The sequence below is a fragment of the Acomys minous genome (genome assembly GCF_964271855.1).
Source record: "Acomys minous genome assembly, chromosome: 9".
Taxonomy (NCBI): Eukaryota; Metazoa; Chordata; class Mammalia; order Rodentia; family Muridae; genus Acomys; species Acomys minous.
This window is the reverse complement of record NC_140490.1, coordinates 83,141,441-83,166,473: the sequence shown is the minus strand read 5'-3', so window position 1 is coordinate 83,166,473 and position 25,033 is coordinate 83,141,441. Positions and strand designations below refer to the sequence as shown.

The following is a 25,033-nucleotide window of genomic DNA, read 5'->3' as shown; positions in this document are numbered from 1 at the left end:
GTCTATCTCAACAACCGAGTGACAGCTGGCAAGGTGGCTCAGATTCCCATGGCTGTGCTGACACACACACACACACACACACACACACACACACACACACACACACACAGAGTGAGTGCGGCTGAACAGACGGGTCAACAATTGCAATTGAAAGCACTTGCTGCTCTGGGCCCAGCGGTTCACAACCACTGAAAGTCCTGCTCCAGGGGACCCACTGCCCTCCTTGGCCTCCATGGACACCTAGCTCATGTACAGACATATTCAGGTACATAAATAAATCTTCAAGTAAAGAAACTTAAAAACTTTTTAAAGAGAAGGCATCAGTCTTTAACAGATAGATAGATGAAGCAAACACATTTCATAGCAGGAACCACAGCCACAGCAAGACACAATAAGGAACCGGGGCTGGGCTCAGTGGGCAGCACGCTGACCTAACATGCAGGACGCGCTAAGTTCCATCCCTAGCCAGGCATAAACCAGGGCATGGTGACAGTCGGCGGTAGAGGCCAGCCTGGGCTACATGGGACCTTACTCTAAAACTAGCAACTTAAAACACAGCAAAAAACCCACAAGGAGAATATTCCCCACTAAAGTAAACTAAAAACCTCAGTAAGTATGTAAGCACATCAAACTCCAAGCACACAGAACCACAAACAGAACCATCTTTTTGCTTATTTTCAGACAGTGGCTACCTATGTAGGCCAGATTGTCCTGGAACTTGCTATGAAGACCAGGCTTGCATCAAACTTAGAGACCCACCTGCCCCCTCTTCCCGAGTGCTGGGTCTAAAGGTGTGTGCCACCACGCCCAGCTTAAACAGGTAGCTTGGGTATAAACTCCTGCTAGGCTATCTGTCCCAGATGGTGCTAATGTGACATGGAATTCAGACTTGGGCTTTCCTTCAACCTCAGCTTTCAGGTGAAGACAGCCCTCTCATCCCAGCTAGAGACCCGGGCCTGGGCTCAGAACATCCATGCTCCTTTCTTCCCATCTGAATGGAAGAAACATAACATCGCCCTGTTTTCTATTACTAAAAACAAAAAATATTTTGTTTTTTTTTCCCTAAAGGACATTTTTTCCTTAAAAATTTTTTACTATGGGGGATGGAGAGATGGCTCAGAAATTAAGAGCACTGTCTGCTCTTCCAGAGGACCTGAGTTCAATTCCCAGTAATCACATGGTGGCTCACACCATCTATAATGAGATCTGTTGCCTTCTTCTGGTGGGCAGGCACACATGCAAACACTGTGTACATAATAAATAAATAAAAGGGTTTATTTACATTTTAATTAATTTATGGGGAGGGGCTTATGGGATTGACTTTCTTCTACCTCAGATAGAATTCAGGTGGTGAGAGGTCAGATCAACCTGGAACTCTTCATCCTCCTGCCTCAGCTTCTAGAATGCAGCAACTTGTCTTTGCTGGCAGAGCAGTAGTGTTGCTTTTTAAACATTACACGTTGGTTAAATAAAAACAATCTCCATGACAGTCCAGGCAATTTTATGAATATTATTCATGTCTGCACATAATTTCCAAAGGTGTGCGTGGTGGCGCACACCTTTAATCCCAGTCCTCGGGAGGCAGAAGCAGGTGGATCACTGTGAGTTTGAGGCCAGCCTGGTCTACAGAGTGAGTTCAGGACAGCCAAGCTACACAGAGAAACCTTGTCTCCAAACAAACTAACAAACAAACAAACAAAATTCCCAAGCCAATTAGAGCAACAGCTCCAGCCTTCCTGGGATAGCAGGCTGTCCCTGGGGGTGTATCTTTGGTGTTCGGAACTGTAGAAGTGGTTGGAGATGAAGGATGCTGCTCTCCATCCCTGAGACTGCCCCCCCACCCCCTCACATCCAAGCTTACAGACTAGTATAATGTACCCAGGCAGGGCTACCCCAAGTGTCAGTGGTACTCTAGTGGTGAAATATTAGTCTATCAGGATGGGCCTCGTCCCTTCCAGTCACTTCAGTCCACACAGGGTGGGGTTCTGTGCCAATTCCTGGGAGGTACAATACAAAGGGGGGGCACTGGGGACCCCCACCTTTAGAAAAGCCTGCCGCATGCTACAAAGACTCCTAGCACGGCCCCGACAGGCCCATAACCATACTCATAAAAGACCCCTTCTAGGATGCAAAAGGGTTTCTGGCCATGCTCACCACCCAAACCCTCCATCCTGGGCTTGCCCTGCCCAGCAGAGCTGCGGCTACTCTGGTGTCCAGAGCGCAAGAGCCCACAGGCCTCAGTTTCCCCACCCACTGCAAAGGTCCGACTCGTTCGGGAATTCACAAATGCATTTAGTAACTAGTACAACTCACTCTCCCCGTCGCTGGTCCAAGTTTCCCCACCTGCTTCGGTCCGATTGATTTCAGAGGACACAGAGGCACTCAGGACCCATCAAAGCCGACCCGGGTCCTCAGTTTCCCCACCTGCTACCAGGTACTGGTTATTTAGGCGACACAGATGACTTCGGGAGCTTGCAAAGCTGACTCGTGCCCCTCCCCGGGGCCTCAGCTTCCCCTCCGGGAGCCCTCGGATCTCCGGGTCTCGGGCCCCGAAGCCACCCGGGCACGGAGCCGTTGCTTCAGGCAACGGCCCAGCCGCAGCTTCACCCACCCGCGGCTCTCGGCGTCGCGGCCTCCGGCTCCTCCAGCATCGCGGCGGCGGCGGCTCAGGCTTCAGTCAGGGCGGCCCCGCTACGCTCCCCGCCTCCCGCCGGTGCCGCTTCTGCTGCTGCTGCTGCTGCTGCTGCCGCCGCGGCCGCCGCGCTCGTATTTGGCGGGAACCGCGGCCTCCACCGCGGCCCGCACGCCGATTGGACGAGGGCCCGTCACGTGACGGTCCCGCCTCAGGAACAGAGGAGCGCTTGGCCTGTCCTCGCGAGAACTGCGGCTCCTGCGCTCTAACAACTCGCGGGAGGAGGGTGGAGGAGGGTTCCTTTCCGGCGGTTCTGCAGTAGCCCAGGAGAGACGCATTTTTATTGGTTCTAAGAAATGTCAATCTAAGAAGCTACGTGTGTGTGCCCCCACACACAAACATCTTATTGGCTATCTGCGTGTAAGGAGGCGGGACGGTTACGTCACGATCGGCGCCAGTGACAACTTGAAATTATGGATTAGGGGAGGCGTCTGAAATGAGTTATCCCAATTAGTGATTGGTTGAAAGTAGGTACTGTAATTAAAATTGGGGATTACTTCCTTTTATTTTTTAATTCATGAATTTCTTCCCTTTTTAACTATAAACTGCTTTTTAAGAAATGAGTTCTTTTTGAAATAATAAACCACTTTTTAAAAAAATTTTTGATTTCCTTTAAAAAATTTTCTTAACTTTTAAAATAGGAAAAATTTTCTATTGTAAAATTATAAATAATTTTTTAAATTGTGAATTTTTTTGAGGTGGGAGTTTCTCTGTGTAATCGTTAGTTCTTTTTCTTTTGTTCTTAGTTTCAATTACTTTGAAGAAATATAAATGAAAAAAAAGTATTCATTGAGTCTGGTGGTGCATGCTTTTATGCCTAGTACTTGGGAGCCACAGGCAGGTGAATCTCTTGAGTTCAAGGACAACCTTGTTTACATAGCAAGTTCCAAGGCATCCAGTGATAAGATGTATCAAAAGGGCTCAGCCTTTAAAGGCGAGGCTCTCAACCAGAAATATAACAGTTCGGTTCCCAGCACCCACGGCTGTCTCTCCAGCCACACACACACAAAAGAAAGTATCAAAAAATGTTATTAATTGCCTTTGTTTTTGTTTGTTTTGTTGTTGTTGTTTTTGAGACAGGGTCTCACTATGTAGCCTTGCTGGCCTGGAACTCACCAACCAATTCCTAAAACTTTTCATCTGTTAGGTGGAAAAAGAAACCTTTCCCTCTTTCACCTGCAAACAGCTCAAATTCCCACAATAATTCTTTTCTTGAAGTTGTGGCTAGTTAAGTGGGTTATTTGGCTAATGTACTAATTGCATGAGTTGCTTTTTGGTCATGAGCTCACTGAAGGTAAGAATCGCTCTAGTGTCAAGGACCTCATCAGATCTTTGACTCTCTGCAGAATAGAATTTGAATTGTGCGGACCTCCTGGAGCCTGTCCTGCTGGGGAACACCTGTTGGGAGGTGACGGCAGAAAGACTGCAAGTTACAGGCCGTGGTAGGCTGAGTGGCAGGTTCGAAGCCAGCCTTGGCTATCTCAAAACTTACAAAATAAAGAACACACTTGAGCGATTCTGTGGGTTGCTGACAATGCTAGGAATCCCTTGCTGCAGCCACCAGACACACACACACACACACACACACACACACACACACACGTGCATTTTTGAAACCAGACATGGTGTCGCAGGCTGGCAGTTACAGCACCAGGGAGGTAAGGCCAGCTTGTGTGCTCCATGCGACCGTGTCTCAAAAAAAACAAAAACAAACTGAACAACCAAAACCTATCCATAATCCAAACGACTCACAAAGGCTCCTGTAACCAGGAGCAATAAGGGCGTCACATAAATGTTCTTTGATCTACTGCACTGCAATCTTTTGACTCATTTGGAACCTTCCAGAAATCCTTAGCTCCAGGAAATCACCCAATCTAGTCAGCAATTTCAACACCAGATTCTTGAAGTGCTTTCACCCTAACCATTCCCCTGTTTCTGTTTAGAATCCATTTTACTCATTGCTTACATTTCTTATTCATCTCCAAGTCACACTAGACTAGTCTATAACTGGTTATGTAGCCCAGGCTGGCCTGGAACTCACAGGGATCCATCTGCTCTGCTTCTCGAGTGCTGGAGTTAAAGGGGTGTGCACTGCCACACCCGGCACATCGTATAGGCTTTTTTTGAAATCTGTGACCGTTGCTATACGGATTAATGTCCATGTGTCTGTCAATCTGGGAAGGCTTCATCAAGGAGGTGGCATTCCAACTGGAGTGCCCTTTATGTCTAAGTGATGAGAGAGGAAACTCACCCGGGTGTGCAAGGGAAAAAAAAAAAAAGCAGCAATGTCCTACAGCTGGCACACAATGGGAGCGAGCCTACGGAATTCCAGGGCAGAGCTGCAGTCTGAGCTGCTTCCTCAGTGTAGGTTTCTGGTGGGGCTCATTGGTGCACACCTGTTATTTAGCACTTGGGAGGTGGAGGGGGTTATCAGGAGTTCAAGGTCATCCTTAGCTGCACAGTAAATTTGAGGCTAGCCTAGGTTGTTCAATACCTGCTCGGAAACAAAGCAAGCAGGAAAGGAAGGAAGGACTCTTCCTAGCTATATCCTAAGGGATGAATTAGAAGGGGACTCAAAAGGAAGGACCCCCCCCCCCCCAGAGAGAAGGCTGGTGGGAGTGCTAATATTGGGGTAATGTAGATTTGGGACCTGTAGCAAGCTCGAGGCTGGCCTCGAACTCACAGAGATACCGCTGCCTCTGCCTCCCGGGTGCTGGGATTAAAGGCCTGTGCCACCGCCGCCAGGCATCATTATTCATATTTAAGTTATGGCTACCCGTGTGACCCTGTGGACTTGAGAGCGGTCGAAGGAGACCCGGGAGAGACGGCTCGGTGAGTGAAGTACTTACTGTCAAGCCTGGACACTGGAGTTCGATCCCCGTGACTTACAATGTGAAAAGAGCTCCCCGACTATGGCAGTAGTCCTCTGTCCTCCATGCGGGTTGCATGGCACACAAACCCCCACGCTCCCCTTCCCCAGGCCCACAATTAACTAATTAAAACTGACTTGGACTTTATATCCACTCCTCGACTCCAGAGGGAGCTGTAGCGCCCCCTCCTCTGGCTCTCTAGGCGTCCCCTTGGCGTGGGCGGGTTTCCGCCTGCCCTCTCGCTGCATGCTCTGTCCGGCCTGCAGGGGGCGCGCGCGCACTTGCCGAGGGACCGAGCGCGCGCGGATGCCGTTGGCGGGGGGCGGGGCGGGGCGGGGGGCGGGGCGGGGCGAGGCGGGGGCGTCACCGGAAGTGTGCGGTGGCTCGGCCTATCCCGGCTGCGCGTGCGCGCTAGCGGGCCGAGGTGGCTCCGGGGCGGGCGCGCATAGTTGGCGAGCTGATCTGGCGGAGGCGGCGCCGACTCGCGCGCGGAGGAAGGCAGTCGGTTCGGCGGCGTCGGCGGAAACCAAGAGTCCGGGCGGGAGGCCCGACGGTGGGAGGCGGCATGTCGGTGGCGGGGCTGAAGAAGCAGTTCTACAAGGCGAGCCAGGTGAGGAGCGGCCGGGCGATCCGGGCTCGGGCCTGGCTTGGGAGACCTTGGGCGAGCCGAGCTGGCTTCCCCTGGGCTGTCCGGGAAGGGGAAACCGCGTCCCCGGGGCTGATCAGGAGCATTGGGTGTGTGTGTGTCTAGGCGGCTCTCAGAAAGCTCTGGAGGGCCGGCGAGAGGGCTTCGCCGCGAGGGGCTTGCCGCCAAACTTCACTAAGCTTAATGATCTTGCCTTTCGATCCCCGGGACCCCAGGATGAAAGCAGAGACCCTTAGGTCTCCAGGCTGTGCGTCCGGGATTCTCCTCACACAGCCTCAGGCCACAGAAAATGTTTGCGTAGGTTGTTGTCCAAAATACTCTTCGATGGATACATTTTCCAGGTCCACACAGGGCTTAGAAAAAATAATCAGTGTCCCATCCTTTTCCCCCTCCCCACTGTCTGTCTCTAAGGTGGATTGCATAAACAAAACAAAACAAAACCCAAGAAACACCCGAACTTACCAGGTGGTACACATCTTTAGTCCCAGAACTCACGGAAGCAAGCAGATCTGTTTGAGGCCAGCCAGGGTTACATAAGAAGACCCTGTCTCAAAAACGAAAGGGGAAAAAAAAAATCTCTTGGTAGACACTGTGCCAAGTTGGAAATGGACAGTTAAAAGTAATTTTCCAGGTTTCCCCAGTTACAAAATGTCACAGGCTTTGTGTCTCGATTCCCAAAACATAGATGTATGTTTCTTTGAAAGATACATTCATGCTGGGGGAAGGCCTTTAATGAGGCCTTTAGTGAGGCAGAGTCAGGCTGATCGCTGTGAGAAGAGGCCAACCTGGTCTACAAAGGGAGTCCAAGAGAGCCGAGGCTACACAGAGAAACCCTGTTCTAAAAACAACAACAACAAAAAAAGATGCATTCGTATGGCTGTACCAGGCTGGGTTCCTGGGTCCTGGTGGTTTGGGTTTAGTGCTTTAGTCTATGCGAGATTCTGAACTGAAATTCTACATTCTGGCTGTGTTGACGTTGAGGAGTGAGTTCTCCAGGGCGGACATCTTGGGCTCCAGTGTATCAAGGTTGAGAACTCTACCCCAGGCAGGAACTCCATCCATCTTGACAACAGATGTCTTCATACATCCCGTAATATCCCTCTGGAAGCTTTTGCTTTGCTTTTTAAGTCAAGGTTTTGCTGGGTAGCCCAGGCTGGCCCAGAAATTTTCACCCTCTTGCCTCTACCTCCCGGATGCTGGGATGACAGGACGCCACAGTTCAAACTTGCCTTTGTGTGTTAAAGGTTTTATATTACCTTGAACTCCTGGGCCCACGTGAGCCTGCTCCCTCAGCTCCCTCGGTGCTGGGAGTTGGTCATGTGTCCCAGGCTCCCCCTTGAGCAAACTCGTTTTCTCCATCATCTCTCTGTCTTAGTCGGAGGCCAGAGTGACCTCATATTCGTTATCCTCCTGCCTCTGCATCCTGGTGCTGGTTTATAGGTGTTTGCCACCAAAGCCTCACTGGTGAGTTTGGATTTGTAAGATAAGTTCCCTAGAAGTGGATTGCCAAGTTGGTGGCTGAGTTTTCCGTTGTCTGTTTTGGGTTTTTTTTTTTCTAATGCATTGTATTTCCTATCTTCAGGTTGCTTGATCAATTGTGATCTCTGTCTGTCTGTCTCTCTCTCTCTCTCTCTCTCCCTCTCTCTCTCTCGCTCTCTCAGTGTGGGCTGGGGATGGAACCCAGGACCTCACCCACACTAGCAAATGCCTTGAGCTCTACATGCATTTTACATGGGGCATTACTGGAAGGCCTGGCAGGCCTGTAACCCCAGACCCTCTGGTGGCTGAGACAGGAGGATCAAAAGCTCACAGCCAAGTGAGCGCCAGCCACTTAGTGAGATCTCTTTCAAAATGAAGGCTGTCTTCTCTCTGTGCACTCATCCCGGTGCCGCACTCTCAGCTCAGAGGCCTGACCCAGGCAGGGGCATTGGAGCGGCTGCTCTCCCCTTCTAGAACTCCAGAACGACTCTCAGAATGCAGAGAGCAGGACAGGGCCTGGGCTTGTTGGCTTAGCCTGTCACCACAGCATCTGACAGCCTGTGGCTATCAGGATTTTAGCTATGAGTTCGGGGCAAGCTAGGGCTACCGAGTAAGAACCTCTCCATACCTCAGAACAACAGCAGATGATCTGGGTGTGTGGCTCAGTTGGTAGAGTGCTTGCCTACCACGCAGGAAGTCATGGCTTTGTTACAAGTTGAAGGCCAGCCTGGAATATAGTGTTAGCTCCAGAGGTATGTAGAAAAACCCTACTCCAAATAGATAAATATCCGTCACTCAGAGTCATGCAAGCTGTGATCTGTGCAGGGAGCCTTGTGAACATGTAGCTTGTGGCCCAGTTTCTGTTCCAAAAAAGCCCCAGATGTGCTAATCCTGTGGCTGTGCAGCACAGGCTGAGAATCCTGGGTGTGGAGCTGGCGTGAGTAGATTCCACAGAGAGATGAGCAACAGCATAAGGAATTGCTTGGTCCGTGCCAGTGAGAAGGGTTTCTCCCCACAGTCTGGAGAGGCCCAGCCGGAGGGAGCAGGCAGCTGGTGCTCTCGACCCAGTGCTGAAAGGCCCAGCAGTTGCCTAAGGATAAAAACATCTAGGCTCCGAGGGACGCAGCGTGGGGGTCAAGAGGGTTAAATAAGGGACGTTGTATGTTGTAGCACACAAGATGGAGTTGAGTGGGTTGGACTGTGCTGCAGGCAAGGATCTCATGTGCCTGGGCTCCTTGGGGTGATGCCAGCTTGATTCTGGGACTGTCCTGTTTGGATCCTTTTGGCCCCAGGTCTCTCAGATGGAGATGTCCCTGGAGGTCCCCCCCCACCTCCTGCTGATCTTCAGCTGGCACTGCAGGAGGGGAGGTCACCAGTCCCCTTTCCCACTTGGAGGGCCACCCATCCAACCTGCCTACAAACCTGGAAAGCTCAGCTCAGCTCAGGATCAGTTGACTGTTTGGACATTCCAAGGCCCTGTCCCAAGGAGTGACTGCTGTGCCCAGAAGTCTGAGGCAGCTGTCAGGAACTGCACGCAGATAGCCCGTGGCCCAGCCTCCTGCAGAAGTGTCCCTGGTTCCTTAGCATCCTGCTCTTTCAGCCAGGTCCCTCTCTTGTGTCTCTTTCCTCTAAGTAACACCTCTCTGGTCTCCCGAGTCCCCAGAATATCTCGTCAGAAGGAGAAACCACAAGCCGGGTGTGGCAGGCATACCGTAATCCCTGTATACTAGAAACTCAGATGGGTTGTGGGTTCTGGACCACCCTGGGCTACGTAGTAAGAGCTTGTCTTACTAAAAAAAAAGAAAAGGCAGGCGAGAGGCTGGGCCTCAGCGGGTAGAGCACTCACCTATTTGTAAGGAAGCCCTGGGCTCCATCCCCAGTGCCACATAAACCCCAAGTAGTAGCCCACATCCCCACATCAGTCATCTGGTCCCCTAACTGTTGTCCCCTCTGTCTCTTTGCTCTGGTGTACATGTGGAGGGGGGTTGAGGGTTCTGAGGAAGTCTGGGTGCAGATGGCAGCGGCCTGTGGCTCAGAAGTTTGTTTGGGTGTCTTGACTGCTAGCCTGGGCTGGCTGGCTTCCTGATCATTCTGTGGTGGCCTAGAGATGGCATGTAACTAAGGATGATTGATGCTCATGGCTGCCTGGAATTCAGCGTGAGCACACGTGCGCATGTACACACACACACACATTCTTGAAAAGAAAGATTGGTTGTTCTGAGCTAGGTAGAAAATTGCCAACTGCATTTCCCAGTGACTGTGTAGTTCTGGAGACAGCCCAGTGCCTACGGAGCTCCAGGCAAGTGCTTGGTGCTCCCTTCCCTCCCCTCCACCTCCACCCCACCCCCCACCCCTACCTAAGACTTCCAGCTGTGCTGGAGACCTGCCTGTGGGAGAAGCTGTGACTTCCCATAAGAAGGCCTGCGGTCAGGAGGGGCTGCAGACTGGGGGCTCTGGGTTTGGGGGTGTGACAGATGTCTCTCTTTCTGCTGGAGATGGAACCCAAGGGCTCCCACAGCTGGATACCAAGTGGCATCCCAGCCCCAGCTTTGATTTCCTCTACACCAGGCCACGTTTAATCTGTGAGCTGAAAGTCCACCTGAGTCAGAGCCCTGGGCTCCCAGTACAGCACCCCACTAATCATTTATCTGGGTGTGCTGGGCCGCCCCTCCCCCATACCTAGACCTGGGCTACACAGCAGGCCCCTGCCTGGAAGTTGAGGGCTGTCATGTCTTGTTTGTAAACCCCACCACCATGTCCTGTGGTCCTGCTTCCTTGTTAGTACCCATGCCTCCTCCCTGCTCCTCAGCCTGGGTCCCTCAGAGAGGATCTGTGTGTGTGCGCATGTGTCCATCCCCTCCAGTAAGCACAGCCTCTAACCCGGGACCTGGGGTACAGCCCCCCACACACCCCACAAACTGATTCCCCGGTGGGATTTGAGAGGCTATAGCAACAACTATTGGGGAGTGAGACCAGACCCAGGTTGACTCTCTGCTTGGCACCCCCAGCCCCACCCAGGACTTTTTATTTATCTATTTATTGTGGGGGAGGGCAGGGGTCAACCTCAGGTGTTGTACCACCCCAGCACCGGGAGCTGGGACTCATCACTTAGGCCAGCCCGGCTGGCCAGGCAGCACTGGGACTGCTGGCCTCCACTGTACCCAGCTTTGCATGTGGAAGCTGAGGGTCCGCGCGGCAGGCTCTGTACCAGCTGAGCCGCTTCGTTCCCTGTTATTTTCATTCTTCCGAGGTTTGTGTTTGAGATGGAATCTCATTCTATCTCCTCGGCTAACAACAAACCCCAAACCAGGGCCATCCTCCTGCCTTGGCTTTCCGCATGCTGGCATCACCGGTGTGTGGATGTGTGGCTGTACAATGGCTGAGTGGTCACTGTCCGGTGCTTTCTTGAACTCTGCCTAGAAAGCTGGAGACAGGACAGCAGCTTCCTGCAGCTGCTCTTCTCAGCCTATCCCTGCTGGGAGCTAGCCCTGATGCCTGGGTGGGCACCCCTGCTCCCTCTTCCTGCCCTCTGTGGGGCCTGCGTGCAGCTGGCAGAGTGCCTCATCTTCCTTTTCCGCTCAGCTCCAAGAAAACCTGCTGATTTGCACCCTGGGGGTCACAGGACACTTCCTGAGCTCTTCGGGAACACAGCTGTGGCTTCCTCCTGGGCCCTGACTCAGCACCTGCCAGTAGACCTCTCTGGAAGACTCCCATAAGTGGTTCCTTCCTTCCCTGTTGGGTGACCCCTCAGTGTCACCCCCCTTGCCCTTCCCCCAACCCCCCCCCCCAATGTGTGGAGTGTGACTCAGGTGACAGGTGCCCTGCTGCCTTGTCCTAGGTCACCAAGTTCTATGAGCAGAAACGGTTCCCTTGTTAAACTGAGTCCTGGCCTGCCCTGGAAATGTGCCCACCTGTATAGCAGCTCAAGGGTGAAGGACGTGTCAGAGGGAAAGCAGACTGGCCTTGGGGTGTCTGGGGTCCAGGCTGAGTCACTGGGGACCTTGTATCACTGCCCAGAGTTTTGGGATCACACTGGTAATGGCGTTCCACATACCATCAGACCAGTCTGCACAGCTCTGCCCACACTCCACCCAGCCTGTGCTATGCCTTGCATCACCTCTCTCTGGTGGCACTGTGCCTCTTACACCTCGCCCTACCTGGTCCTCCGCCCTCCTTCCATACACCCTGTCATCTCAGTGCTCGGTGGAGGGCAGCCTCTGCCCATGAGCACCTAGCCCCTCTGTCTCACTCTTATGATGTCAAATGTGCTCTGCTGTTGCTTGGCATGCTCCAGAGGTGGACTGTGCCAAGCCCTGTGTCCTCCTATATAGTACCAGCTGACAGGCGCATCATAAAGGCACCATCAAGGTGGCTTCTGCTGAAGGCTAAGAGTGGGCTACTTCTCTCAGCCTCCTGCAGTCTCCCTGGCCTGACTTTTTGGAATCAGGTAGCACCTAAGGAAACTGGGTGGCTTTTAAAGGACCCATGAGCAGGTCTGGCTGGTCTTACAGAGGAATTAGCCTGGCTGTGGCCTTCTGGCCTTAGGATGCGCTTCCAGCACTCAGGAGAAAGGCCTGGGCTAGGTTAGGCCATAGGAAGCTGCAGGGTGTGACAGCAGCAACTGACCCAGAGCTGCTGGAGCAGGCTGGGGACAACCACGCTGCCGTTCTCCCTGGAGGGGCTGGCCCACCCTGCTGGGTCTCCACACACCCCAGCTCAAGCTCTCCCCAAGTTAGACCAGCCCTGGCCCAAAGACTGATTTCTCTGGATCCAGGAGGCCTGGCTTGCATCCCATATACCTGGATGTGACAAACTGCCTGCCACACACCGCAGCATCTGCAGCCACCTTGTCCCCAGGCCCCTCTTGACCCTTCCTTCTGTCTGTGAGCTGCTCCTAAGCACCCACCGTTTCACCTCCACCTCCCTTCTCACCTGTTCCCTCACCCCAGCGCTGAGTGGCACCAGTGGCTCGTCCCTGCCTTGCCCAGCAGCACTCTCGCAGACCTCTGTAGGAGTGCCAGAGCCTCACCTGTGCACGGCATAGCCTGACTCTTCACAGGAGGCACTTACTAATTTTCAGTTTTGCTCTAACCCATCCTAATGTGAACTCACAGTCTTGTGCCAGCTTCCCGAGCCCTGAGGTCACAGGTATTGGCCACCATGTTTAGCATAAAACTCCATTTCAAATCTGTCTTAATGGGTTCTTCCAGGGGGTGACATATTGGCAGATTCTCCCACCCCCAGAATCTCCCAGTGAGGGCCTGGGGGTGTGGCTCTGTCACCAGCTATGTGGAACTAAAGGCAGGCTGGAGTCTTGGTGCTTTTCCTTGCCATGGTTAGATAAATGGCGTTTCAGATACCTGAGGGAGAGAGGGGTGGGGTGAGTTCATAGTTCCACAGTGAGTGCCCCTGAGTGGCAGATTTGAGAACTGTGCAGAGCCCAGTCATGCCCACCTAGAAGTTTCTCTTGGCAACCTGTACCTGTAAAAGGATCATTACGAGAATAGTGTTCAACCCACATCACCTCTCCTGGGAGTCACCTGGCCCTTGCCTTAACTCCCTGGTGTTCCTCACCACTGTTCCCCCATGTTCTCAGGGGAATTGGGGTCCTAAAGGTTTGGGGTTGGGTGAGAAGGCGGTAGCTACCACAGAACTCAGAGACAGTGAAGTTGCAGGAGGCTGGTTGGTCGTCAATGGCCTCTCCTGGCGGCTGCCTTAAGGACTGTCCAGACATCACCATAGCGAGCAGGAGCCAACTGCAGTCCAGCCCTGCTGGCTCTCAGCAGGACAGTATGTGATGCGGCTACTTCCAGGCTCAGCCCAGTCGTGGGTAAAGATGCTCTCTGAGGCCCTTGGGGAGGGGACACCATGCCACCATCAACCAGGGCAGCTTGTGATGCCTACATGCATGCACACTAACAGCCAGTGCCGCCTCAGTTCTTTAGAGCCTGGCAAGGTGGCAAGCTGCACTCTGTGCCCCTTGGCCTGTGCAGTGCAGGACTGTGCAATGCAGGGGCCACTTCCCTTCCTCAGTGTAAGGGACAGGGTGTTTCTGACGAGATCTAGAATGAGTCCTGTTAGCCAGGGACAGCAAGCTGGTGTGGGGCGCTGTCAGCAGGAGGTGTCAGATGAGCCAAATGTCCATAAGTGGTGCTTGGAAACCTGCTTTGTGGGTGAGCTGTCCGGGAGCTCGGATGCTGTCACCATCTTGTCTGTCCTTTGTCCTAGCAGAGGCAGAAGACACCTCTAAGTCTCACTGCTTTTGCAGTGGTGCAGTTCATGGTCATCTTGTGGCCGCTCTCATGAGCAGGCTCCCTGGCTTTCTCTGAGAGTCCTGCCTGCTTGCTTTGACCATATTGGCACCTGTGCTCCTAGCCTGGAAAATAGCCAGGTCATTCCATTGCCGTGACCCTGTCCAGAGGTACAGGTGCCATGTATTTGAGCCCTTGTGGCGGGTGATAGTTCAGCCATGCTGTTATGCTCTCCATGCCTGGAGCCACAGAAAGCCTAGGAGGTTCCCAGGCACACAGTCAGCCCTGCTGGTTCAAGCATGGGGCCCTAGCACTCAGGAAGCAGAGGCAGGAGGATCACCATGAATTTGAAGACAAAGACCCATCAGGCTCCTATGCTCGGCCATGCCCAGCCCTGGTCGCCCAGCCTCTGCAGTTCCCCTGCATCGGCAGGATCGGCGTTCTCACAGAGCTGAGCAGGGCACCTGTGCCTGTGTGCCTAGTGGGACCAAAGGCTGTCACGCTGTCTCCTGGCCCCAGCTCCCAAAGCCTCCTGCCAAGTGACACCGCAGCCTCCTCACGGGCCATGTCAATGAATACGCTTTTTAGGCTGGTCCCTGAGCGTGGTGCTCCTCACCAGGATGAGGACATGGAAGCCTCCAAGGCCAGAGCAGCAGAACTTGGGATGCTGGTGTGCTGCTGTAGGCTGTGAGTTAGGATGAAGGAGTCCAGTCTTTCCAGACCAGGGGCCCAATGCTGATGCCTTGAGAGATGTGTTGAATGGGTCACACTGCTTTTAGTCACTGTAACCACAAGCCTGGGAGAGGCAGTTTACCCAGAAAGGTTTGCTTTGGCTCAGTTGGGAGGTTCCAGTCTCTGCCCTTGGGCCTTTTTTTTTTTTCTCTCTCTCTTGCTTTAGGGACCCCACTGTCCTAAAAAGGGTACACTTATTGCCCTGAAGACCAGCCCTTTAGGGATGGTTAGGTCCTTGTGAGAGAAGGAAGCGAGTGTCCTGAGCCCCTGTCCCTGTTACTGGCTGAAGGCAGTGGGGTACCTCCAGAGCCCCTGCTCATCCCGTGCTCTGGAACCAACAGCCGTCCACACGTGACCCCTGGACACTGAGGAGAAACCACTGGTCGCAGGCACTGCTGGATGTTCGTTCAGGAAGCTGGTGTTGTGTTCAGGTTTTTGCAGAAGACCCTGGTCACCAGTTAACCCTGTGGTTGTCCCCACCCCGTAGCCCTCAGCAGCACCTGTCCGCTGTGACTCTGGGCCTCATTATGTCCAAGGGCATGGCAGGAGGTGAGTGGGTGCCATGTGCCCTCCAGAGGAGCACGTCCCAGGCCGGGTTCCTCCCGTTCTCATCAGACAGGCCAGTGGCATCGCTCCTCTCTTCCTATTTCCACACACCTGCCCACTCCTCGCTCCTAGCCTGGCACAGTTCCTCCTGTGGACCTGCTGGTGGTGTGTGTGTGTGTGTGTGTGTGTGTGTGTATGTTTCAGGATGGGGGGGGAGGTTTCTATGTAGCCTTGGCTCTCCTGGGTTTACTTTGTAGACCAGGCTGGCCTCGAACTCAGAGCTTGCCTCTGCCTCCCAAGTGCTGAGATTAAAGCCGTGTGCCACCACCGCCTGGCCACACATCCCTCTTTTCCCTTCTGAACCGCACAGATAAAAATAGTGGTTGTAGGGCTGGAGAGATGGCTCAGAGGTTAAGGGCACTGGCTGCTCTTCCAGAGGTCCTGAGTTCAGTTCCCAGCAACCACATGGTGGCTCACAGCCATCTATAATGAGATCTGACGCCCTCTTCTGGTGTGCAGGTGTACATGCAAATAGAGCACTCATGTACATAAAATAAATAAATAAATCTTTAAAATATATATTGGCTGTAGTGTTACCAGCAGCACCTGGATAGGGCAGATCTAAGTGGCCACATTTGGCCTGATAGGCTGGTGAGTCAACATCCGAGCGTTCCAGATGCATACAGTGTTGTCTTTGACTGACAAGGCCAATGATGGGCGGGTGGCCGCTGTAGGAGGGCATGGGTGACTCACAGAGCACATGGCCGCTGGAATTCAGATGTGGAAAGAAGAGGGCAGTGAGCATAGATGCCACCCAGGCGTCACCACAGTCACTTCTCCACATGCATGGCTGGCCCCTCCCTGCAGCTGGCTGAGGTCAGGAAGGCGCAGCACTGCTGTCACTCTGGACTGAGGCTGGGCAGCATGAGGCCCTTGGTGGCATATTTGATACACAGAGGGGAGGTCAGGCCAGGAGACTTGGGGTGTGCGTATTTTACTCATAAATTTAAGATGAAAGGTCCTGTGAACACTGGGAATTGGCGCTGCGGCCATCAGCGCTCAGTGTCCTGGGGATGGCCACGTCCTCGCCTCACCTCTGATGTGGACAAGGGTGCCTAGGCAGAGCAGAGGAAGACGAGGTCTCAGAAGGGTTTGGTCACCAGGCTGGAAGCAGGAGGGTGGCTGTACAGGGGAGTCAGGGACACTGGCTCAGCAGGGAAAGGAGCAGAGGGGCAGTGAGCCATGCAGGGATGAGGTGGCCACTATGGGGACAGGAGAGTTTCCCAGCCTCCCTCACCCCTGTTACCATGGCAGCACAGCCATCAGTGATGCAGTTGGTAGGATGCAGTCGCCTTCCTACACTAGGAGTGTGGATGGTGTCACCAGCATCCAAGGCTGGCCACAGCTTGGGAGAGGTGTTGCCCTCCTCTTCTTTTTTTAAACATTTATTTGGTGTTTTTGGTTTTTGGAGGCAGTGTCTGGTGTGGCTCAGGTTGCCCTAGGACTGTGGCTAAGTGCTGGGGTGCTATTGCAATCACACACAGAGTCTTGGCCAGGTGAGGCAGGCACTCTACCATTGGGCTGTGTCCTAGGGCCTGCTTTGTCTCTTTGAATCAGGCTGGCCTCCAGCTCACTGCTGGGGAAGATGACCTTGAATTCCTGGTCCTGCTTCCCTCCTGAGTGCTGGGATAGCATCTGTGTGCCAGCACACCTACCACGCTCCTTAAAGAGGTCGCCCTGCAGCTGTCCACCCTCATGAGCGGGCCCTGTGGGGCTGAGTGGCCAAGTAGCTGTGACTGCTAAAGTGCTGCTTACCCATATTACAGCTGAGGAAACTGAGGCAGGAGGCATTGGTTTCAATGCTGAGGATGAAACCCCAGGGCCTCTGCAATGCCAGGGAGGTGCTGTCCTCCCTCTGGCTCTAAGGGACAGGCTCCCAGGCAGAGGATCTCTCTGTCACCTGTCACCAGACCTTGTGAGCACACCTGTGGGTTACTTGGCATTGACACACTGAGGGTGAGGCCATTTATTTGTTTATTATCTTAATACATATTATCTCAGTAAATGCCATTGCCCCTGCCTCTGCTGACCACTCAGGGGACAGTGTCATCTAACTCAGCATCTGTGATGGGTCAGCAGACTCCAAGCAGTGGGAGTGCAGGTCACCGCCCTTGCTCATCCTGCCTTGCCCCAGGCCACTCTGGATTGCAGATCCTGGTCTCCCTGACCTGTCCATGTGTCACTTGTCACCCAAGTCTGGTGTGACAGGTGCAAATTGCAGCCTGGGAAGACTAATCCTGGCTGCCCAGCAGGGTTTGGACCATCCCACTTGTCCTTCAAAGAGACCAGCCATTCCTACTTTTGTGTCCTGTGACATAGCTGCACCCAACCCCTAGAGCCAGGTCCCTAGGGTGCGGAGCAAGATTCTGTCTAGCTTGCTCAGCCTTCCCAGAACTTTCTGCCACGGTGGGGGATGTGGCTGTGGTCAAGCCAAGGCAGGATGCAGGGGACTACTTGACAGCCCCAACTCTTGCTGCTTCCAAGGCCACCAAGTGTGCAGCAGGAGAGGGCTACCATGAGTGCAGGGTGGATCCCAACAGACAAGACAGCCTGGACCGGGGCTTCAAGGGATGTGGAGACCCTGGCCCAGCCCTCAGAAGGCCTTTCAGATAGAGAATGGGGGGGGGGGTTCCCTCCTGCTGAGGAAGGCAGTGACTAGCAGCCTAGATGCTACGCCTTCTCAGAGCTGGAGGGAGAGGAGGGTGGGGACTCCAGGCCCTTAGACCTGACCCCGTTTTTCCTGCATGAGAGAGCTCAAGACATTTGTTGGTACTCACACCCACAGACTCCTAGCCAGTGGGCGCTGGCACTGCTGCCTGGGTGGCAGGCGGCCCTCTCAGCCTTCCATCCATTGACCCCTTCTTCGTTCCCAGGCATGTGTGGGATCAGGCTGGGTCACCCCTCGGGAGAGCAGCAGCCCTGAGACTGTTCTTCAGATGCCCCCTGGGCCTCTGGGAACCGGGGCCTCATTTGTTTGTGGCTTGGGGTGTTTTTTTTTTCCTTGCTTGCTTTTTTTAAATGTAAGTCTTCATCTGAAGTTGATTTTTCCCAGCATGTAGAGCACAGGCCAAGAGCCACCCAGGTAAAGGGTCCCAGGACAAGCATCCTTGCGTCTCATCCTCTGACAAGGCTAAGTGCATATACCGGTACCATTCGTGTTGTGGTGGCTCCCCAGACACTCCTAGGGCAGGGACAGAGGGTCAGGTGCTAGGGGAGCTCCAATTGTGGGGTGTGGGATGTCCAAAATTTCTTGATTCCCTAAACCACCCTCATTTTCTGCTTTCAGACCATGTCCTGCCTAGCCTGGGGTAGGCCTGTCACCTCCTGCCCACCTCTGTGGCCTAAGGCTCCCGCCCTTGTTCCTGCCCCACCCCTCAGCTGACTTAGGTTCCCGCCATCAGCTCTCAGGGAGGGCAGAGAAGGGGCTGTGGGGAGCAACCGTCATCCAGTCTGCTTGTGAAGACTGGGGGTGTCCTTGCATACCAGGCCTGGGACACTGAGGAGCACCAGCCAGGCCACCATTCTCCTAAGATGACACCTTGATGACTGGTGCTGGGCTCTGTCCCATCAGCAGAGATATGGGGAAGCCAAGTTAGGACAACCTCTGGAAAGGGTGAGGAGAGAAACAGGAAGTGATGGCCAGTGAGCAGGCTGCGTGGGACCTGGTGGAGATCCATTCCTACTGTCCCTACAAGACAGTGGGGACTATCTAGGGCTTCAGGGGTGTCTGTCTTGTGACCATGTCAGGGAAGAAGCATTCTGATACTGCCCGTGTCTTGGTGGTGGTTTCCGCCGAGAGCCCTCACTCAGCCTGGAGTTCCCACATGAGCTTCAGCCCCTCCTGCAGGGTTGTCTCGATGCGTGCCCAGTGCGGGCATGAGGAAACGTGCTTAGTGGCTCCCACGTGAGTGATCACTGACAACACCGCCTCTCACCACGGCTCCCCTGGGGAAGCACCACACCCTGGCGGCACACCGGGTCACGTTGTGCTTCCTGGCAGGGCAGAGGAAGTTCCTTCATGCCTGTTGTCACAAAAGGAGGGGGTGGTTTGCACAACCAGCAAATTCCAAATATTTACGAGATCCTGTGATGTGTGATAAGGCCCTGTGATGCCTCCCTGCGCACGGCGTGGCTCCTGTTGATACCCTGGGACATCCTGGTATTGCTGTTTAGAGCAATAGAGGCCTCTGTGTGGCCACTAGCTCCAGGGACTAGGACAATCCATGGGACAGGAGCTGGCCACCTTTCTCCATGTTACCCCTGTCCTCCCATGCTCTGAAAGACCACTGTCTCTGTTTAGTTAGGCAATGCTGGTGCGGAGCTGGGGTCTCATGCTTGGGGCAGGGGCTGTGCCCAGCAGCACCCCAGTCTTTGTGATCCTCTTGTCATCCCACCCCATTGTGCTTGTCCTCACCCCAGGTGCCTGGCTTACAGCGAGGTCGTGTAGGGAGACCCAGCATGTGTGGCGCAGCCACTTGCTCCCTGTTCTCTAAGAGGGGATAAAGCTATGGAAACAGGCTGGCCAGAGAAGCGGGAGCAGTCTTGGTGCGGGGTGCCTTGGGCCATGTCCCCTAGGGTTCCCAGCACAACCGGGCTGAGGCAGTGGTGCCCACATAGCCATCAGCCCTGCCAGGGTCCCTGGTTGTACGCCACCCCAAGGTGACTGCAGCAAGGCAGCGCTTGGCAGGGTGGTGACCTCCTGCAGGACTGGCAGCTCCCTGCCAAGAACCTTGGTATTTGCATGCCACCATGCACCATCACCACCACCACCACCCCCCCCCCATGCTGTGGGAGGTTGTGTGGGTCCTCGCAGGCTTGTAAACAGGCTGCACCCTGCCTTCTGGCTCTGGACTGTGGGTGGCTTGAGGTATCTGTTTCCCACTTTTTCTCCTTGCCAGTACCTGCCCATGAGCTGTGGAGGACATGGATAGTCCTTCTGCATGGGGGAGCAGCTTGCTCATGGCATGTGCGGTGGCCAGTGCTGTGGCCCCAGTGGAGCTCTTGGGTCTTGGGGAGGCTGGATCCGCAGAGGATAGGGCACAGGAGACAGGACCATTGAGAGAGCAGCCAGGGGTGCTCCAGGCTCCCCTCTTGCTGCCTTCCCTGAGGTCCCCAGACCCAGGTGCTGTCCCCCGGAAGCTGTGGCCCTGCCTCACTTCTCTGCATTTACCAGAAGAGCCAGGCCTGTGGTAGGTGACATCCTGCTCAGCCTGGAGAAGCGAAACTGGCCATGAAATCTGAGGGGGCTCCCTGGGAATACCCAAAGGAGGCAGCTGGTGGAGCCTGTCCTGGGAAGACATAGCTCTAGGGGTCCCCACTCTCCTCCTGTCTCCCTGGGGAACCCCAGGAGCAGCCCTGTCTAATTAGGCAGGCCAGGCTAGAAAATATGGCAGCCTTCTTTAGAGCACTGTGGGTAGCTGCTCAGAAGCACAGGGTTGGGAGGTCACTTCCGGCACTTAGTCACCTCACTTCCTCATGTCTGTGGTCACTTCCTCCCAGCCTACTCTACAAAGTCCTTACTGTCCCCGCCTGTGGCATGGGGCATACCACACCCCTTGCAAAACCCTTGCTAACATCAGGCAACAGCTCAGAGTCGGGCATTAGGGCCACGGCACGTGAAAACCTCACTGGCACCTTCTCTCTGGAAGCCACCCTGCCGCTCTGCATGTGGCGTGTACATACATTTGGCCACTGAGCTAGGGCCCCTAGAGTACCCCACAGAGTGCTTCTGGTCCCTCTGTCTCCATAGCTCATAGTGGACCTGTCACACCCCACGTGAGGGTGACCTAGGCAGTGACTGCCCTGCCTGGGTGTGATGAGTGAGGATGGCTGTAGTGGGCAGACTGGGCCCTGTACCCCAGCAGGGTGACACACAATGTGTTGCATTCAGATAGTAACACTGGTACTCAGGGCTCTCCACCATGCCCCGAGGTCCAGCATGGGCAGGGCCCGGCTCTGTCCACTCTGTTCCAGGATCTCGAATTAAGGCTCCTGGTTGCAAGGTGTGCTTTGTGCATCAAGTCTTGGCTTCCTTGAGGGGCCATCCTTACTTAGGTGTCAGTGTCACTGTGGCAGGCACCGGACTCGGGTACACAGGAGCCCCCTGAAGCTGCAGCGTAGGACATAGGCTTGAGATGTCATGGGGCCCACTCTCCCTCTGTCAACCCAAGACTGTGAGAGGTGGGTGCAGACCCTGTAGGACACTAGGCCTGGCCCCCAAGAGGCAGTGCGACATGCTGGGCTGGGTCACGGCACACCCCAGCACTGTTGGCTTCTCCCCAGTCTCACCCACACAGCCCATGTGCCTGCCCGTCCCAAGAGGCTGCATCCTTGACGGGCACAGCAGGTGTCCGTGCCCATTCAGCAGCAGGTGTCTTCCTGTGCCCTCACATGCCTTCCTCCTACCCAACAGCTGGTCAGCGAGAAGGTTGGCGGGGCCGAGGGGACCAAGCTGGATGATGACTTCAAAGAGATGGAAAAGGTAGGGGTCCCAGGCACAGTCCGCACTGAGCTGGGCAGGGGACAGGGCGGTGGGCCCCTGTGCTGCTGGAGGACAAAGGGGCCCACATCCGGCCCCTTTGGCATCTAATGGCTCCAACTCTCTGGCTGTCCCCACAGAAGGTGGATGTTACCAGCAAGGCTGTGGCCGAGGTGCTGGTCAGAACCATCGAATACCTGCAGCCCAACCCAGGTATGCCCCAGCCTCGGCCAGTTCAGCGGGAAAGGGACCGCGGTGGCCGCTTTCTCAGGTTTCTCCTGCACTGAAGTGAGCATGGCCATCCCAGCCTTTGGTGGCTCCACACACAAGGGTCCCTTCTGCTGACTTGCTGGGCCAGTGTGCCATGAGGCCAGGTTTTCCCAGGCAGGGGTGAGACGGGCTGGAGAAGGAGAAGGTGGAGACCCTGGCCGGGAGTGCAGACTGAAATGCAGTGCGGTGATCACTTTGGCCTCTGCAAATCATGGCCCCAGGGAAGGACCTGTGGGAGCGGGTCCCAGGCCATTCTGAGTGCATGCGGTGACAGCCTCCTGTCTGTCCTCTTGCAGCCTCGCGGGCCAAGCTCACTATGCTGAACACCGTATCCAAGATCCGGGGCCAAGTGAAGAATCCTGGCTACCCACAGTCAGAGGGTCTGCTGGGCGAGTGCATGGTCCGCCACGGCAAGGAGCTGGGCGGAGAGTCCAACTTCGGTGAGGGGCAGCTGAGGGTTGGGTGTGCAGGACAGCCGGGCAGGAGGGTCCTGTGCTGGCTGTTTTGGCTTGCCTCAGCACATGGGTTACTCAGGAGTGGGGAACCCGACCATGACAGCCACCCTCCCTGCAGGGGACGCCCTGCTAGATGCAGGCGAGTCCATGAAACGCCTGGCTGAGGTGAAGGACTCGCTGGACATCGAGGTCAAGCAGAACTTCATTGACCCGCTGCAGAACCTGTGTGACAAGGACCTGAAGGAGATCCAGGTGCCCGCCCCTTCCTGGGTAGGTGGGGAGGGTGCCCCCTTGCAGCCGTGCTGCTTGGTCACATGTCTGCGCCCGTAGCATCACCTGAAGAAGCTGGAGGGCCGCCGCCTGGACTTTGACTACAAGAAGAAGCGGCAGGGCAAGATCCCAGACGAGGAGCTGCGCCAGGCCCTGGAGAAGTTCGAGGAGTCCAAGGAGGTGGCAGAGACCAGCATGCACAACCTCCTGGAGACCGATGTGCGTGTCAGGCGGGGCCCGGGACCCAGGACAGCACCCTGCTAGGATGAGGGGGCTGCCCACTGCGGGTGGGGTGCTGAGCCTTCAGGATGGGGGTGTGGCCATGTCACCTGGCTTCTCCCCGGCACAGATCGAGCAGGTGAGCCAGCTCTCGGCCCTGGTTGATGCCCAGCTGGACTACCACCGGCAGGCGGTGCAGATCCTAGAGGAGCTGGCTGACAAGTTGAAGCGCCGGTGAGTGGTCTTCCCTCTCACTGCCCACAGTGCCAGTGCCTGCTATGCGCCCTCTGCTGGCGTGCGTGGGTGGCACACCCAACCTGCCTGGCCAGGCACAATGGGAGATGGTGGTGGTGGCCGCCTGAGCCAGAGAATGAGAAAACAAAGGAGTTTCCTGGGCCAGCTGCTCAGGCCCCTGTTCTTCCCCTTCCTGTGTCAGGCGGCAGCACCCTGGCCGGGCCAGGGGGTGTGGCTCTGCACAGGTGGCCTTGGGGGCAGAGATGGTGGCAGTCTCTGGGTACTCTAGATGGAGGACTTTGATGAGGCCTAGCCCAGGTCCATGACAGCCTGGACACGGGGCAGCAGGGTGGAAGAGGGTGCATGGGTGCTCGGCCTTCCATTCCTACAGCGTTCGGGAGGCCTCCTCACGGCCCAGGCGGGAGTTCAAGCCCCGGCCTCGGGAGCCCTTTGACCTTGGAGAGCCGGAGCAGCCCAACGGGGGATTTTCCTGCACTCCAGCACCCAAGATCGCAGGTAGTCGAGCCCCCTGGGAGGTGCCAGGGCTAGAGCTAGGACCATGCACCCCACTCACGCCTGCCCTCCTCTCCATTACCAGCTTCCTCGTCTTTCAGATCAGCAGAGAAGCCCGCTAGGACGCCCAGCAGGAGTGTGCGTGAGTGTCTGGGCTGGAAGTTGTCATTGCCATAATTGGGTGTGGGAGGGACTGCACACCCCACCCCTACCTGCTGCAGGTTGCTCAGTCACCCCATGGCCCCAAATGTCAAGGCTCCACCCACCCTGACCACCAGCTCATCTGCTGTTACCTGCTGTGCACTGACAGACACCTCTACTGCACTCCTAGCGCCCCTGGACCAGCCAAGCTGCAAGGCGCTGTATGACTTTGAGCCGGAGAACGATGGCGAGCTGGGCTTCCGCGAGGGCGACCTCATCACGCTCACCAACCAGATCGACGAGAACTGGTACGAGGGGATGCTGCACGGCCAGTCCGGCTTCTTCCCGCTCAGCTACGTGCAGGTGCTGGTGCCCCTGCCTCAGTGACCGCACCTGCACCCTGGCTGCCGGTCACAGTGCGGCGGCGGCCGCCTAACGCCAAGGTGCTCTAGAAACACTAACGTTCCTCCAGGGGGGACCCTCTTCCCCGTTCCCCCAGTCCTGGGCCTCCCATCCTAAGCCTCGGGAAGGCCCACCCTGAGGTTCTATCACCTTCCTGGTGGTGGCAGCTCCCACCTGTCTCAACCCCTCCCAGCCCGTTGCTGGCGATGGGCCCAAGCCCCCTCTCCCAGCTCCCCAGAGGCAGGTGGGTCCTTGGGGTCCCCAGCCTGCAAGTTGAGGCTGGCCAGCTCCCCAACTCAGCACATGGAGATGCGTGGCACCAGCTGCACACGCAGAAATGCACAAGGCACCCCTCCCATGGGACCACACACATCCAGCTCAGCCCTGCCAAAGGCCAAGCACAAAGGCCCTGACATTCCCAGTTCCCTGGCACCTTCCCCTGAGCCAGCTCCCTTGCTACCTGTCCATGTGACCCTGCACCTGTAGGCCACCACAGGCAGCTGGCAGGTCCCTTTTTCAACCAGCAGGCCTGCTGTAGACTGGGCTCTGCGTCACACCCTGCCAGGCTCTAGTAAGCGAGGCCTCCAGCCTGGGCTCAGTTACATTCCTCTTTAGAGTGGCCCCACAACCTGTGGCTTGTCCCTGACATGTGGGGCCACACCCACGCCCCCGATGGGCAACACTGTCCTCCAGCCCTGGCTGAAGTGAACTTTACTCCTGATTTTTTTTTTTTAAAAAGTATTAAATGTCTCTTTCTACAGCCATTGTCCCATCT

At 55.3% G+C, this 25,033-nt stretch overlaps 2 protein-coding genes across 6 annotated transcripts in view; one reads left to right on the top strand and one right to left on the bottom strand.

The window, feature by feature from the left end:
• The window catches only part of CHAF1A (chromatin assembly factor 1 subunit A), a 32,040-nt gene extending 26,348 nt beyond the window's left edge, over positions 1-5,692 (bottom strand). Inside the window, exon 1 of one of the 4 annotated variants that reach the window (XM_084795917.1) lies at positions 5,542-5,692. Coding sequence is in view for 1 of the 4 variants with exons in the window: in XM_084795915.1 (XP_084652041.1) it covers positions 2,612-2,651 (40 nt within the window). In the remaining 3 variants the exon portion in view is untranslated. The other 3 variants (XM_084795915.1, XM_084795916.1, XM_084795918.1) reach the window with 3 other exon arrangements.
• Positions 5,693-5,961: 269 nt separating this feature from the next.
• Positions 5,962-25,018, top strand: SH3GL1 (SH3 domain containing GRB2 like 1, endophilin A2). 2 transcript variants are annotated; one of them, XM_084795941.1, is made up of 10 exons: positions 5,962-6,172; positions 21,689-21,757; positions 21,895-21,967; positions 22,321-22,464; positions 22,598-22,731; positions 22,810-22,968; positions 23,099-23,202; positions 23,594-23,718; positions 23,801-23,857; positions 24,026-25,018. In XM_084795941.1, exons 1-10 carry the CDS (start codon positions 6,128-6,130, stop codon positions 24,241-24,243), a joined length of 1,128 nt encoding a protein of 375 aa, XP_084652067.1. In that variant the 5' UTR covers positions 5,962-6,127; the 3' UTR covers positions 24,244-25,018. The 2 variants fall into 2 exon arrangements, with proteins under 2 accessions (XP_084652067.1, XP_084652068.1); XM_084795942.1 differs by having other exon boundaries at positions 5,963-6,172; positions 24,047-25,018.
• Positions 25,019-25,033: the final 15 nt, after the last annotated feature.

Bases quoted from the DNA above. Each gene is read 5' to 3' on its own strand.
- SH3GL1 (XM_084795941.1), top strand. From the start codon at position 6,128: ATGTCGGTGGCGGGGCTGAAGAAGCAGTTCTACAAGGCGAGCCAG. The intron at 21,968-22,320 runs GTATGCCCCAGC...GTCCTCTTGCAG, and splicing joins ATACCTGCAGCCCAACCCAG to CCTCGCGGGCCAAGCTCACT. The intron at 23,719-23,800 runs GTAGTCGAGCCC...CTCCATTACCAG, and splicing joins TCCAGCACCCAAGATCGCAG to CTTCCTCGTCTTTCAGATCA.